The 16885-nt window shown below is 42.4% G+C and overlaps 1 protein-coding gene across 3 annotated transcripts in view; it reads right to left on the bottom strand.

Moving 5' to 3' along the window:
- DMXL1 (Dmx like 1) overlaps window positions 1-16885 on the bottom strand; it is a 522326-nt gene that overhangs the window by 102649 nt on the left and 402792 nt on the right. For all 3 annotated transcript variants that reach the window (XM_030193519.1, XM_030193517.1, XM_030193518.1), the window contains one exon: window positions 4697-4869. In XM_030193519.1, coding sequence (XP_030049379.1) covers window positions 4697-4869 — 173 coding nt within the window. The remainder of the gene's footprint in view (window positions 1-4696; window positions 4870-16885) is intronic.

Raw genomic sequence — 16885 nt, 5'->3', positions numbered from 1 at the left:
CCCCCTCCTTAATCTCTCTCTCCCCCTCCCCTGAAGGAAGTGAATGGCTGCACACTGGGCCGCTTCCTTCTCCTCTGCTATCTTAGACTGGACTGTTTGAACCACATAACTGTATGGAGGTCTGCATGGTTCACATTAACAATTGGGTCAGAGCTGGCAGAAGAGGAGGAGCCTGGCGTGCAGTTGCTCACTTCCTACTGCCTCTTGCCCTGTGGCCTCTGTGGGAGAGAGATTGAAGAGACCAGCTGGTATCAGTGGCTAACTGAGGGAGGAGGGATTAGAGGAGGCTGAGTGTGTGCCATGGAAAAGAGGGGATACAGATATAGCTGAGTGTGTGCCATAGGAATGAGGGGAGGCAGACAAAGCTGAGTGTGTGCCATGGGAATGGAGGGGGGGGGCAGATAAAGCTGAGTGTGAGCCAAGGGGAATGGGGGAGGGGCAGAAAAAGTTTAGTGTGCAGCATGGGAATGGAGAGGGGCAAACAGCTGAGTGCAGGTATTTCTACATAGGGAATTCCACTGGGAGAAAGTACAGAATGTCTCACTAGGCTGGCAGTAGCTGCATAAATGGACAGTTTGTATATAGATGACTACATTCTGTATAATGCTAATAAGTACCAAACTGTACTAAGATGACCCCTGACTTAGTCATTAAAACTAACTCAGAGATGTAGACAGTATTTAAGCAATTTTTGTATGGGACAAGAAAGTATCATGCCAGACACAGCAAATCTCTTCCATTTAAGGCTATATGATCTTCTAGTGGACTTGTCCATAGAAACCAGAATTAACAGTTTCAACTAACTGAACAGCACCTTCTCAACATCCAGGCTGTACGAGACCATCTTCATCTGGTTTAAGCCAGATTTTGGGTAGAAAAAAGGACTGAAGACTAGTAATCACGTTAGAGACCAATAAAGCTTCACGTTTTAAGGGATTTAACATTAAGAAAGGCCAACAGAAAAAGATGAGTCAAGGACAAAACCAGAGGAAGGAGGGGGAAGTCAAAGAAGTAAATGCTGTGAGCAGGTAGCAGTGGTTCTTACCTGATACGGATGCCACCATACAGGTGGCCTAACTAGGGTTACCACATGTCCAGTTTTACCTGGACATGTCCACTTTTTGAGGACACTGCGGGGCAGCCGGGCAGATTTTGCCAGCCTGCTCATTTGTCCGGGTTTGCAGACGAACAAGCAGGCTGGCAGGCCTCAGGGTGTCCTATCCTTCCCTCCCCTCCTTTACCTTATTATCATGCCCTTGTGGTCTAGTAGCTTCTTCCGGGCAGGAACAAGCCCCCCCCCCTTTCCTGCCCGGTGTAGCTGCAGACCTGTCTTGTTCCCGGCGCTGCTTCAAAATGGCTGTGAGAGTTAAAACGGCAGCCTTGTGAGACTTCTGCAGAAATCTTGCAAGGTCACTGCTTGGAACTCTCGGCAGCCATTTTGAAGTGGCGCCAGGAGCAAGACAGGTCTACAGCCACACCAGGCAGGAAAGAGGAGGCTCTTTCCTGCCCCTAAAGAGGCCACTAAACCACCAGGGCACTACAATAAGGTACAGGAGGGGAGGGGATGTGTATGGACTCAGGTGGGTGGAGGGAGGCTGGAAAAAAGATTGGGGATGCCGGAGGGGATATACACGGGGCGAGAGAGAGGGAGTCTGTTTTCTTGGGAGGGGGTTAAAGTGAAAGCGGGTGGGGTGGTGACAGAGGGTAGGGCAATACTTTATCCGTTTTTTTTCTCTGGGCAAATATGGTAACCCTAGGCCTAACTGATCAATGATTAATTAGATCAGAAATGCGGTAAGCTTTCATAATTAAGTACTCCAAACAAAGCAGACTAAATATCAAAACTAGAAAGGTGAGGATACTAAGAACAGGAAGGACATAGTTGCCTCCTGAAGCACCCAAAGAGCATGTGTTCCTTATGTATTCTCCTTTGGTGTGCACATGTAGTGCATTAACAGATAGACTCTAGCAGGCACTGCAGGGAAGGCCGACAGTCGCTCAAAAGCGCATGGTTTCGGATAAGGTATCTTTAAAAGATATTACCAAAACAGGGAAGATAGGGTATCCTGATAGTGAGGTTGCAAAGAGACCATAGTAGATCAGGTGTCCTTAAATAAAAATAAAAAACAGACAAAAGATTGAAAATTAACACTGTCAAGTACTGAGCATGATGAAAATAGGAACATAGTTTGAAATGTCTATATGTGAATGCCAGGAGCCTAAGAAATAAGATGGGAAAGTTAGAATATATTGCATTAAATGAAAAATTAGATATAATAGGCATCTCTGAGACCTGGTGGAAGGAGGATAACCAGTGGGACACTGTCATACAGGGGTACAAATTATATAGTAGTGATAGGGTGGATCGAATTGGTGGAGGGGTAGCATTGTATATTAACTAGAGCCTTGAATCAAATAGATTGAAAATTCTGCAGGAAACAAAACACATCTTGGAATCACTGTGGATTGAAATTCCATGTGTAAAGGGGAAAAGGATAGTGATAGGAGTGTACTACCATCCGCCTGGCCAGGATGAACAGACAGATACAGAAATGTTAAAGGAAATTAGGGACGCAAACAAACTGGGCAACACAATAATGCGTGATTTCAATTACCCCAATATTGACTGGGTAAATGTAACATCTGGGCACGTTAGGGTGGTAAAATTCCATTATGAAATCAAGGACTGCTTTATGGAGCAGCTGGTACAGGAGCCGGTGGTTGGGAGGTGGGGCTGGTGGTTGGGAGGCGGGGATAGTGCTGGGCAGACTTATACGGTCTGTGCCCTGAAGAGCACAGGTACAAATCAAAGTAGGGTATACACAAAAAGCAGCAAATATGAGTTATCTTGTTGGGCAGACTGGATGGACCGTGCAGGTCTTTTTCTGCCGTCATCTACTATGTTACTATATCCCACATTAAACATGAATTAGGGTGCTTTGTGGCTGTACATGTATCATGATATTATGATCCCTTGTTTCATATTGTTGACGGTCTGCATTTTCCGTATGGGTGGTATATTGGTGTATTAGGTTCTGCCCAGTGTAATATTTATGGTACAGTAAGGTTCTGAGTGTGTTTTTGCACAAAGTTGTGCATAGTGTTTTGCAGTTGAGCGATTGAGGTTAGTATATGCTTTGAGCAACCACTTTATTCTTTGACATATGATACATAGCTAATATCTATCTAAATTTAATAAAAGATATTGTGACTTTTATTTTTATTTATTTTTTTGTGTGTGTTATCAGACAATTATGGATTTAAGCTCCACCCCTGGCCCCATCCCTAACCCCGCCCCCTTTAGCCTCCCCACAGTTGGGCCACCGACCGCCTATGGAGGGGGATGAAGAATTATGAAAGAAGGAGAGTCAGGCGTCAAAAGTCAGTGAGAAAGGATGGAAGAGACTTATCAGGGGGGCGATAAATGACTGCTAGACGGAGAGGTAAGGGAGTGAAGAGGCGGAGAGAGTGGACTTCAAAGGACGAAAAACAGTGAGACTGGGGGGGGGGGGGGGGGGGGGGGGAGAGAAGAGGTTGGAATATGCAGGAGGGACAGAGCAGAAATCCAACGCCACTGCCGCGGCCGGCAAGGCGAGGGGTATGAGAGAAAAGATAGCCACCATGGCAAAGGGCCGCGACGGAAGTAGAGGCATCAGGGGAGAGCCAAGTTTCATTTAAGGCAAGTAGATGGAGGGAACGAGAAATGAAAAGGTCATGAATGTAGGGAAGTTTATTGCAGATGGAGCGGGCATTCCATACGGTGCAAGAGAAGGGTAAAGAGGAAGGTGGAAGGAGATGAATAGAGATGAGATTAGAGACGTCGCGATGTGGTCTGCATAAGTAGGGAGACGGCAGAAGAGGAGGGCCAGGATTGGGATTGATGTCACCGGCTGAGCGTAAGAGAAGGAGTAAAAGAGAGCGGAGGAGAGTAGGAGAGATGTGGCCACAAAGGCGAGAGGTACTCAGGTAGAATGGGGAAGGCAAAATGGAGGGAAGAAAGAGATGAAGATTAGAAGCTGAGAAGGAGGAAGGGGGTAGGCGAGAAGGTGAGGTGATGAAATCAATGGATGGGAAGAGAGTTCCTGTAATGGAGAGAGGTAGGGGGGTGAGGAAAAAGATTAGGAAGGGACAGGACTAGGAAGAGGATATGTATAGGGGCCATATATAACGACTGAGGTACTTTTGGGTGATAGGTGGGAACAGCAATTGAAACTGCAATTGAAACTAAAGGTGTTAAGTAGTCCAGCAGGTGAGCATCAAGTCAAGGCTGAATAGGAGCAGGAACAGGAGGACCAAAGGCTGGAGCAGGTGAGGCTGAAGACCGAATACTGGAGCAGATGACGCCGAGGATAAGCAGGACTGGAACAGGGCAGAGTACTGACAGAACTGAAAAATGAACTTGAAGAGTTATTGTTAGTAATATGTAATTTATCCTTAAAATAAAGCGTGGTATCGGAAGACTGGCCAATGTAACGCCGATTTTTAAAAAAGGTTCCAGAGGAGATCCAGGAAATTATAGACCGGTTGGTTGTTGATAGGTGAGCAAAGTGTTTCTGAGCCATATAAGGTATATTAAAACTTCATTTTCTCAAAGCATCTTCTAAATGAAAAGTATAGCACATGACACATGAAAGCAAACCAATTTAAAATTTCTCTATACAGAAACAAAGAAAAATATGAGTGCTACAATAGTTACCTTTGCTATGAAGTAATCCCAAATACTAAGTTCAGGAGGGATGAACTTCTCCCTGAAAGTTGAAGGTTCATGTTCTACCACTGGTGACATAGATTTCTGCTGAGTCTCCTTGGAAGGTACTTCTGATGATATTCTAAACTGTTTTTGTCTACTATCATCCACTGAAGGAGAGACTAAAAACCAAGAAAAAATAAAATGCAATCAATATAACAATGTCACAATAACGAAGGTTCATGTAAAGGTCTTAAAAAAAAAATTGAGTCCGAGTTTCAATATATACTCAGCAACATTTAATAAGCCAATACTTTTAACCACAAGCTCCCCGACAGCATGCAAAATTTATACTGTGGATATTTATTTGAATAACCCATTTGTTATCTCATAGATTAGTAATTGAATTTCTTTACCTGTTTATTATATCAACTAATGAACTAGTTACCTTGTTAAGCTACCATCTTTGAAAATATTTTCTTGCTGCACATCTAAATATAACTTAGAAAAGTAAATTAGCATGCTACTTAACCCCTTCATCCTCACCCCCTTCTTCATTCCTATTTTAATGTCCTTCAATAATGAAAAGGAAAAAAAAAAGGCTGAGCTTTTCTTACAGGTCATATGCACCACATGCTAACTGTACTCCTATTCTGACAATTATTGGGGCACACAGGGTGCTCTAAACCAGGTAAATATATTGGTAAAATTGTCCACTTGTATATACATCATCTTATAGGATTCCAGCTTTATTTAAACAGAATGTAGATCATTTTGGGATCCTTTTACTAAGGTGTGCTAATGGATTTAATGTGCGCTAAATAAGACACTCATTTTATTCCTATGGCCATATTATCATTTAGCGCGCACTAAGGGCCCTGTTTAATAAGCTGAGTTAAGGGCACGCTAGCATTATTAACATGCACTAAATGCTAAAGAAACCCATAGGAATATATGGGTGTGTCTAGTGTTTAGCTTGCGCTATTTTTAGCGCACACTACAAAAGCTAGCGTGCCTTAGTAAACAGGCCCTAAATCTGTTAGCGCACCTTACTAAAAGGAACCCTTTATAACAGATACAGAATAAAGTTTATATTGATATAGGTAAGTTAATATATAACCAAATATGGGACAATATGCAAGGCAGAACAAGAAAATCAATGACAAATATATTGATAAAATATAAAACTCTGAATAAGGCTTAATAATAATATTTGAAGATACTCTAGTCCATACATTACCTTATGCATCTTATCAATTCTTTTACAAGAGATGCTTAATTGAATTCACTTACTTTCATCTACGATGTACATAGAAGCCATTACATTGCAGTAAATGTGTTTTATTATTTGAAGTTTATCAACTAACAAGCAGCATGCACATGCAAAACATAAATATCTTAAGAAATAAAAGCTTATTTTGAACAAAGTGTGTGTATAGAAAGGGTCAAAACATTCAGAAAAAAGTCAGCTTCTAAAGGAAGTAACATGCCACGATCCATTACATTACTGAAATATTTCTACTCTAGGATTTCAAAATAGATTTCAAATTACATCTAAGGTAGCTGTTTTATACGACTTGCTTCTTTTTATCATCATCTAAGAATTGATTATCCAGGCCTATCATTTTTAAATATTTTGAACAGCCAAGATTAGAATCATTAAAATGCTGATAAAATTTTAGAATGGATTTAAAACACATTTTAAACTACACAGTAAGAAAATCTCTAGTCACCTATACCATCTAAGGTTTTGAAGTAAATCTTTAAAAACTGCATCTCTTATATTCAGACTGTAAGATCTGCAAAAGACTCTATATGCATGAATGAAACCAAATGGTTTACCTATAATAGCGGTTCTACTTACACAGCAGGATAAATCTTCCAGACAAGTAGGTGATGCCATCTAATAAGAAAAGCTTTTCCATAGCTCAGAAAAATGTAGGTATTTTGAGCATACACAAAAATTCCCACACTGCTGTCCTCATGCAATTTTCCTTCAATATTGCACAAAAGCTTAAGACTTTAGCTGAGGGATATAAGGTAGAGGGGAGGGAACATGTGGCTGATTCTCTGTTGCCAGAGAATCTCTGTTAGGGATAAGCAATTTCATTTTTTTCTGTTGACAAGCAGAAGGAATCAGCTACAAAAGGGGAATTCTCTCTCAAACTAGAAAAATCACCTTTCAAAAATAAATGTCCAAAACAGAACACAATAAATAAAATACTCCCCTTTACAAATCAAACACCAAGACAAGAAAAGACATGCTGAGTCAGACCAAAGTCTACTTATCCCTTCACTTTGTCTCAGATAGTGGCTAGTCGGGGTTGCAATTGTTCAACAGAACCCAAAAAGTAGATCTATTTCCCACAATTCATTTCCAGGGATGAGCAATGGCTTCTCCCAAGATTACCTGCCCAACCCCAACCCCCTTCTATTATTCGCATTATTATTATTATTAGCATTTGTATAGCGCTACCAGACGCACGCAGCGCTGAACACCTGATACAAAGAGACAGTCCCCTTCTCCCACATGCCCCCCCCCTTTTGCAGCCCCCAACATCAGCTCCAGCCCCCTTCTCTCACACGCTACCAAAATGCTTGTTCACTATCACTGGTTGTCTATTAAATATAGAGTTTACTTCCAGGTCCTTACTTTGGTCCATAAGGTTTTCTAGGAGTTAAAACCACCATATTTGAGTACCTTGGTAATTCCATATATCCCAGGAAGGGTACACTCAAATCTACGCAAGACTTTGGAATGATGACACCATCAAGGGAAAACATTCTCTTGTCTAGCACCACATCTGTGGAATGATATATCTAAAGATACACATGCAGAAATTAACTTTAAAAAATTTAAGGTTATTCTTAAAACTTTTGTCAAGCCTATAATGTTAGCGATAAAGAGGAAACAACAATCTATTAGAATTCTGTTAATATGAAGACAATATTCCTGTGTATACTTTTGTGAATGGGTTTCTTGAGAGATTGTCATTAGGTCTTTTCTATTATATCAAATGATGTTCCTTTCTTTTAATTGTGTTATTATGTATTTAACCGCTGTGATCTGAACAAGCTAGGCGGTATACAAAATTTTAACATCCCCCTTTTGCAACCCCCAACCCCAGCTCCAGCCCCCTTCTTCCACCTGCCCCCTTTAAGCCTCCCATTTCCAGTCCCATCCCCCTTCTCTCACATCCCCTTTTGTAGCCCCCAGCTCTAGCCCTTTGCTTATCCCACAACCCTCTTCTCCCACCTACCCTCTTTTACAGCCCCTAGCGCCAACCCATATTCCCATGTCCCCTTTTCAGCCTTCAGCTCCTTTCTCTTACTTGTCCCCTTTTTACAGCTCCCAGTCACAGCTTCCTTTTCTCACACATCCCCTTTGCAGGCTCCAGCCCTCTTCTTCTACCTCCCCTGAAGTATAAAACCATTTGCAGATTGACGGGGGCATCTTTTTTCACTGCTGCTGCTCTGCCTATCTTCTAAATGGGTCTTGCCACCAGCACCATGTGCTGTATGAGTCAGAGAGACTAACTACTTTCGGTTTCACAAAATCCCCTTTTCTCCCTTAGAGAGCCTATGTATTTGTCCCAAGCTTTCTCAAATTCAGACCAAAGTCATCAACTCTACCATCTCGAACAGGTGGCTACTGCACATATTCCCTGACCAGAGGTAATAACAACACACCACTAGAATGGAGATACCTTTGTAGTATATGAACCTCTAACCTCTCACTTAGATATCCAGGTCCTATGCCATTTATGGCCTTAAATTCCAAATATCTATTTAGAAAGCATCTTGGATATTGCAACATCAAGCTTATTTGGGTCAAATGCAACAAACATCTACACTGATGCAGAGCAAGGCTGAGTCCTTTCAAATCATAAAACAAGAGCTATCTTGCAATCTAGAAGATGCATGAAGTCTTGGGGAAAATGTAGAGAGAATAATGGATTAATAGAAAAAATTACCATCAACTGAAGCAATGTTGGATGAATTCACAGCACAACTTTCTCATGAAATAAATTTGTACACAGAAAGTAAGTGTCCAGTGCTAGGAACCCAATCACACTCTGTGCTTCCTGATGTAAATACTGGAAGAAAAAACAGTCTTTTCTCCAAGCTGAAGGGCCCTAGCTGCTTTAGCCTTTCCTCATAGGGAAGTCGTCCCATCCCCTTTATCTTTTTTCGTTGCCCTTCTCTGCACCTTTTCTAATTCCACTATATCTTTTTTGAGATGCGGCGACCAGCATTGAACACGATATTCGAGGTGCGGTCGCACCATGGAGCGATACAAAGGCATTATAATGTCCTCAGTTTTGTTTTCCATTCCTTTCTTAATACCTTTCATTTTATTTGTTTTCTTAGCCACAGCAGCACACTGAGCAGAAGGTTTCAACGTATCATCAACGATGACACCTAGATCCCTTTCTTGGTTGGTGACTCCTAACGTGGAACCCTGCATGACGTGGTGCTCACATTAAATGTCATCTGCCATTTAGACACCCAGTCTTGTAAAGTCCTCTTGTAATTTTTCACAATCCTCCCGCGATTTAACGACTTTCAATAACTTTGTGACATTAGCAAATTTAATTACCTTGTAGGATGATATATATATATATATATTTTTTGTTACATTTGTACCCCACGCTTTCCCACTCATGGCAGGCTCAATGCGGCTTACATGGGGCAATGGAGGGTTAAGTGACTTGCCCAGAGTCACAAGGAGCTGCCTGTGCCTAAAGTGGGAATCGAACTCAGTTCCTCAGTTCCCCAGGACCAAAGTCCACCACCCTAACTACTAGGCCACTCCTCCACTTAATTGTCAGAGTTATTGATTTTGCTGGATCAGATACAAATGTAAAATATACAGCTGCAAAGACTTATTGTAACAGTATCCGTGCTCTGACCATCACTCTCCCATGTAACAAAAACTAGCTGGGTGGATACCTAAGTCCATCAACACATCTCCAAAGAACAAAAATCTGAAGATGGACAGCAATCACAGAGACTGGTGGTAACAAAAGAAAGTGAAACTCCACCTATTCTCTGACAATGACTCAGAGACTGAAAAGCCCTTCTACCTATCTAATCTGACAAAAGAAGCCAACTTATTCTCAGAGAAAGACTATTTTAATCCTGTCAGATGCCTTCTGGATGTACATCACAGCAGATGTCCAGCCAGAAAGTCTTATGATGCCATTAAAACATGTGACCAGTTACCATGCTCCATCTCAAAACTAGATGAAACCAGTTTTCAGCTATCCTGGAGTTTTCATTGGATCGAGTACACCCCACCTGACTTCAGCCTATGGTCCAACAGGAGATTATAAAAAGCCTAGAAAATGCTCAGTTCCCTCTCTTCTCTCTTGCAGTCTTGGCTCTTGGCTTTTCGCTCTTCTCTCTGGCCCTGCTGTCTTGCCTCTCCATGGACCTTACTAGACTTCACACACATCCTAGATAAGACTTTCTCCAGGATCCAGCAACAACTCTGCAACAAAAAGACTTCTTTTCCAGCAAGGATCTCCTTCATCACTCCAACTAGCAGCCTCCATCAAAGTGAGTAACCATTAATCCAGCCTAATTTATAATTCACACTTGCTATCTTGAAAGCAGATTCCCCTTTGTGAAAGATCTCTAAAAACTGCCTCTCTCTTGTAACATTATTACATTATCTGTATTGTAAATAAACATTTTAAAGTTAAATATATGGTCTTTATGTTATGAGCACATGTCCTTAAATCTTACAGTGCAGGTTAATGTAATTCAACAAATATATTATTTAATTCCCCCTTTTCTTACATATTCTTATCATATTACCTTATATTTAATTGGTTGAGAATAGAATATTATATTATTATTTGTACAACCTCACTAGTTACTCCCGTCTCTAGGTCATTTATAAATATGTTAAAAAGCAGTGGTACCAGCACAGACCCCTGGGGAACCCCACTAACTACCCTTCTCCATTGAGAATACTGACCATTTAACTCTACTCTCTATTTTCTTTCTTTTAGCCAGTTTTTAATCCACAATAGGACACTACCTCCTATCCCATGATTCTCCAATTTCCTCTGGAGTCTTTCATGAGGTACTTTGTCAAATGCCTTCTGAAAATCCAGATACACAATATCAACTGGTTCACCTTTATCCACATGTTTGTTCACCCCTTCAAAGAAATGTAATAGATTAGTGAGGCAAGATTTCCCTTCACTAAATCCATGTTGACTTTGTCTCATTAATCCATGCTTTTGAATATGCTCTGTAATTTTGTTCTTTATAATAGTCTCTACCATTTTGCCCAGAACTGACGTCAAACTCACCAGTCTATAATTTCCTGGATCTCCTCTGGAACCTTTTTTAAAAATTGGCATTACATTGGCCACCCTCCAATCTTCTGTTGCCATGTTCGACTTTAAGGATAAATTACATATTACTAACAGTAGTTCTGCAAGTTCATTTTTCAGTTCTGGGATGAATACCATCCGATCCAGGAGATTTGCAACTCTTCAATTTGTAGAACTGCCCCATTACATCCTCCAGGTTTATAGAGATTTCGTTCAGTTTCTTCGACTCATCAGATCTAAATACCATTTCTAGCACTGGTATCTCTCCCAAATCTTCCTCGCTATGGCTTTGTCTTCCCTGATTGCCCCTTTTACCCTTGGTCATCTAGCGGTCCAACCGATTCTTTTGCCGCCTTCCTGCTTACAATATACCTAAAAAATTTTTTACTATGTGTTTTTGCCTCCAACGCAAAGTTGCCTGGTTTCAGGCAGCAGAAGGCATATGAACGACAGTATTCTAGTCATTTATGTGCACAAGTGGCTGCTTACTCATGTAAATTACCATATAGAATACTGACTAGCAGAAAGTATGCTTTGAAGGCATGTACTTTGCTGGCAGGCATCTATATGGGTGGAACACAGAAATTTATAAATTATAGAATTACTAGTAAAAAAAGGCCCGTTTCAGAGAGAAATGAAACGGGCGCTAGCAAGGTTTTGCTCGGTGTGTGTATGTTTGAGAGAGTGTGTGTGAGAGTGATTGTGTGAGACAGAGAGAGTGAATATGTGGGTGTGAGAGAGAGAGTGTGGGTGGCAGTGTGTGTGTAAGAATGAGAGTGTGTGTGAATGTGAGAGTGAGAGACAGAGTGTGTGGTGGAGAGTGTGTGAGAGTGAGAGAGACACTGTGTGTGGCAGAGATACCTCCCCCTCCCTCTGTGTGGTCGCAGGACCCCCCCCCTTGTGGTTCCCTCTTTCGCCGTGCTGTCAGGTCTCTGGACCCCCCCCTTTCCCCCTATGTAGAAAAATTCCCACGTCTCCATGCTATATTTGGAAAACATAAGATACATGGCCCTTGCAATGACATGACCTTACATTAGGGATGCATGGTTTCTGGGAATTGTTGAGGATGAGGTTCAGTAAAAAAAAAAAAAGGGGGGGAGGGAGTAAGTTTTGTTTTAATACCATCTTTATATTTAGGGATCCTCAGTGTTTATCACCCCATTTTTGTAGTAGAAGGTGCTTACTGAGGTATTGTGTGGATTGTCCAGAAACAGTATGTTTCCCTTGGTTTAAGCTCTGTGTGTAGGTGTATCAGCCGGCTCTGTTGTTGGTAACGTTTCTTTGTTAATCACACAAATGTAAGTGGATTACATGTAAATACAGCACAGTCTATTGTAGTTCCCTGTTGTGAAAACTGACAGGGAAAGCCGCAAAGAGGTGAAAACGGTTGTGAAGGGCAGAAAATGAACACATCAAAAGAAACAAAAACAAACCTTTTGATGTCCCAAGGGAAAAAAGATGTCCTTCAAAGGTTTTGCAAACTGTACCTGTTTCCTCAGAGAGAGCAGAGCTTTGTTGTAGTAGATGTTTTTTTTTTGTGTGTGTGTGCAATACGCAGGCAGAGAAGCTGAGGCCTCGAGGGCATTGTTTTTGTTTCACACGGCAGCGTTTGTGTAGCGTCCCTTCCTTCAGTTTTGAAGCCTCAGCTGTGGGGCGGATGTTGGCGTCGGGAATCCGTGTGGAATCTTTTTTTTTTTTTTGTGCAACATGCAGGCACAGAAGCTGAAGCCTGGAGGGCATTTTTTTTTATTTCACACAGCAGCGTTTGTGTCGCGTCCCTCGGTTGAGGAAGAGAGTGACAGCCGGGCAAGGCTTCTAGCGCTGCTTGTTTCCGGACACAGTGAAAGTTTTTGTGGGCGCAGAGCGAAGGAAGGAGAGACCGGTCCCGGGAGGGAGGTAGGGCTATGAGCGGGTGCAGGAATAACCGCGTGATGGTGGAAGGGGTGTGCGGCAGGGTGGCGAAGTGCCCGGAGTGGAAGTGGGGCAAGCAGGACGGTTGCGAGGGGCATGTTTAGCAGGCACCAATTTTTGAAATATTGTCAGTGAAGATGGCAGGTATGGTTTTGGCTTCAGTTTAGCCAGTATCCCCGAGTCGTTGGGATACTGTTCGTGATGCTTTTGATGTGACATTTTGTCTTGTTATGCGATTCAGTAAGTGTGATAGCTCCGCCCTCTACATCATCACGTTGTGACGCGAGGGCGGGGCAGACACTCATGGGGAAATTTTGATCTAGACCACCTCGGAAGTTGCAGATTTTCTTGATTTCATTAGAACGCTGGGGTTGTGAATTATGTCCGGAAGGGGCGTGGCTGAGGGCGGGTCTATGAGTGAGAGTGAGTGTGAGTGGTGCGTGCTGACAGCCTAGCCTACCAACAGTACAGGGCTTCAGTGTTTCCCTGCCACAGAGTGAGCTTCAGAATGTTGGAGGTGAGAATTATTTATATAGATATCATTTCTGCACATATCTGCTAAAATCTAGGCACAAGCATCTACACCAGCCAGAGGCCTAGTGTTAATGATTGTGTCTTAATGTTCTATAAAAAAAAAAGTAGCTGCTTATTTTTCTTTCTGACAGACTTAATAGAATTGCCCACATGAGGGTGATTCTATAAGTGGGTGTCTCCTTTTAGGTGCCCCAATGCCATGCGGTGAAGACCTCTCTTGTAACGGCATCTGGGTGCCCAGATTCCATTATAGAAAACTAACATAACCCAGTTATCAGTGCACCTTACTTTTAGTTACACTAACCATCCAGTCTAACTACAGACACTCAAATGTGGCAAGGGCACGCATAGCTTACTTCATTCTGTAGGATGCACATGTAAGTGGCAGTCCCTCCCATGCTCCACCCATGTGAATGCCCTCTTGCATTTACATGCCATGGCACTTGTGTGCCCTTACACATTAGCAGTTAGGTATTTTGCTGCCACATGAAGTTAAGCGTACACTCATCTGCAAAACTGACAGTATTCTGTACACTTATGCACTCCAGTGGCACAATAATGTAGGCACCCTCTTATAGAATTGCCTTCTTGGTGCCTGGGCAGAGTTGGGGTGCGAACAGAAAATTATCTACAGTCCTAAAGTAAACCATCTAGGTCATCCGTACAGAATCTGAATATTGCTGCTACATGGATAGCAGCTGGCAGTCAGCACATTACAAGTTTATTCAGCACTACTTAACATATTTTTAAAATGCTGCAGCCACTGTCTAAAAGAATGTTATGTTTAACATTGTTGTACACTGACCTGCAGAATTCTAAGATAACTGATCGATTCTAAAAATGTAGACTTTGGCTCAATTGTGCCCCAATATGGACAACAGAATTCTCAATATATATATATTTTAATTAGTTTCATACCATTTAAAACTAGGGAAAAATTCTTGTGGTGGTGGTGGTGGTGGGGGGGGGGGGGGGGGAATCTAGTATTTTTAATGTGTGGAGCTTGGTGATTTTGGAGCTATGTTTCCTTGATCATTAACCTTGAGAATTTTCTGCATATGCCCAAGTGCAAAGGGAGAGTAAAGGAACCCCCTGCCAAGGCAAACCATCCCCCCAAAAAGCAGCAAATACCATTCCTGCAGCCCTTACTGATGGGCAAGTCTGCTGACTCAGAGATGAGACCACCACCTGACCTGGAAGACATGTTCCATTGAGCAGCTTAGGCCTAGTTGCTCTTTAGTGGCCCCAGAAGTCAGCTAGAGAATTTCCATAGTGGAGAACAGTGTACGCTGCCAAGCAATGACGTCAGTGAGAACTAGAACGCTGCACCTGGAAGAGAGGTTTCGTATCTATGGCAGGGCAGCCACTGCCTGATGCCTGTATTAATGGTGTTTTCGAAGATAGGGCCAGTATAGTAGTCAGAAGCCCCTTGGTTGAGGGGGATAGGGTCTGGAACAGCTAACTTAATCGCCTTGGAGAAACCTTTGGAAGTAACCTTAGAAACTATCTGGATTGTACTGGACTCACTGCACAAGTTTTGCTCAGGATCTTCAATGAACACATCTAAATTCAGAGCTTGGATAGTCAGACGTCCAAGTCAGCTGTTTAAAATCTTAGAGTTGGATGCCTCTATTTCTCAGATTAAAGCCACTCAAGCAGGGTTTTGTTTTTTTTTTCCCAGGGAGTAGAGGCGGGACTGGGGCGTGCCTAACACATAGGCATCCTCGACCGATAATGGAAAAATGAAGGGCGTCCCTGACTTTACCTGGTCCTTTTTTTCTTATGACCAAACCTCAAAAATGTGCCCTAAATGACCAGATGACCACTGGAGGGAATTGGGGATGACCTCCCCTTACTCCCCCAGTGGTCACTAACCCCCTCCCACCCTCAAAAATTTTTAAAAATATTTATTCCAGCCTCAAATATCATACCCAGCTGCATGACAGCAGTATGCAGGTCCCTGGAGTAGTTTTAGTGGGTGCAGTGCACTTCAGGCAGGCAGACCCAGGCCCATCCCCCCCCCTACCTGTTACACTTGTGGTGGTAAATGTGATCCCTTCAAAACCCACCACAAGCTCACTGTATCCACATGTAGGTGCCCCCTTCACCCATAAGGGCTATGGTAGTGGTGTACAGTTGTGGGGATTGGGTTTTGGGGGACTCAGCACAGAAGGTAAGGGAGTTATGTACCTGGGAGCAATTTCTGAAGTCCACTGCAGTGGCCCCTAGGGTGCTCGGTTGGTGTCCTGACATGTCAGGAGGACCAGTGCACTACGAATGCTGGCTCCTCCCACGACCAAAGGGCTTGGATTTGGTCGTTTCTGAGATGGGTGTCCTCGGTTTCCATTATCGCCGAAAATCGGGGACAACCATCTCTAAGGTCGACCTAAATTTAGCGATTTGGGCACCCATCTTGTTTCGATAATACGGGTTTCCCCGCCCCTTCGCCGGACGTCCTCAGGAAAACTTGGGCACCCCTTTAGATTATGCCCCTCATGGTATCCATATGAACCATTGGTAGTGCTCCTCACAGTAGCAGCATCTTGAGGCCTATGGGAGATAACTTACAAACAACAAATGTTCTCATTGAGAATATTAAAATATAGAACTAGAGAATCTCTGTTATCTTTGTATTTTGCAAGTACAAGAGGAAATGGATTTCTGCTTAATGTATTTCTACTTCTATTTCTTTAGTGCTGCACTGCAGGCAAAATCCATTTTCTTGAGATTTCTAGTTCAGTTTTTGACTTCACATTTCAATTTCTAATATGTGGTTCTTTATTCTGTAGTTGGTAAATATCTATTCATATTTTGCATATGTAATCAAGGTGAGAACATAAAAATAGCCATACTGGGTCAGACCAATGGTCCATCTGGCCCAGTATCCTGCTTATAACAGTGGCCAATCCAGGTCACAAATAACTGGCAGAAACCCAAATAGCAGCAACATTCCATGCTATAGATCCCCAGGACAAGCAATGGCTTTCCCTATGTCTATCTCAAAAGAAGCCTATGGACTTTTCCTCCAAGAACTTGTCCAAACCCTTTTTAAACCCAGATATACTGCTATTACCACATCCTCCAGCAGAGTGTTCCATGGATTAACTATTCGATGAGTGAAAAATATTTCCTCCTATTTGTTTTAAGACTACATCCTCCAGCAAAGAGTTCCAGAGCTTAACTGCTTATTTCTGGGATAAGCAGCATAAAATGTTTTGTACTTTTTGGGATCTTGCCAGGTATTTGTAACCTGGATTGGCTACTGTTGGAAAAAGGATGCTGGGTTTGATGGACCTTTGGTCTATCTCAGTATGGCAATACTTATGTACTTATGAAAAATATTTCCTCCTGTTTTAAAAGTATTTCATGTAACTTCATTGAGTGTCCCCCAGTCTTTCTACTT

This window comes from Microcaecilia unicolor, chromosome 2 (genome assembly GCF_901765095.1).
Source record: "Microcaecilia unicolor chromosome 2, aMicUni1.1, whole genome shotgun sequence".
Classification (NCBI taxonomy): domain Eukaryota; kingdom Metazoa; phylum Chordata; class Amphibia; order Gymnophiona; family Siphonopidae; genus Microcaecilia; species Microcaecilia unicolor.
This window is presented reverse-complemented; position numbering and strand designations above follow the sequence as displayed.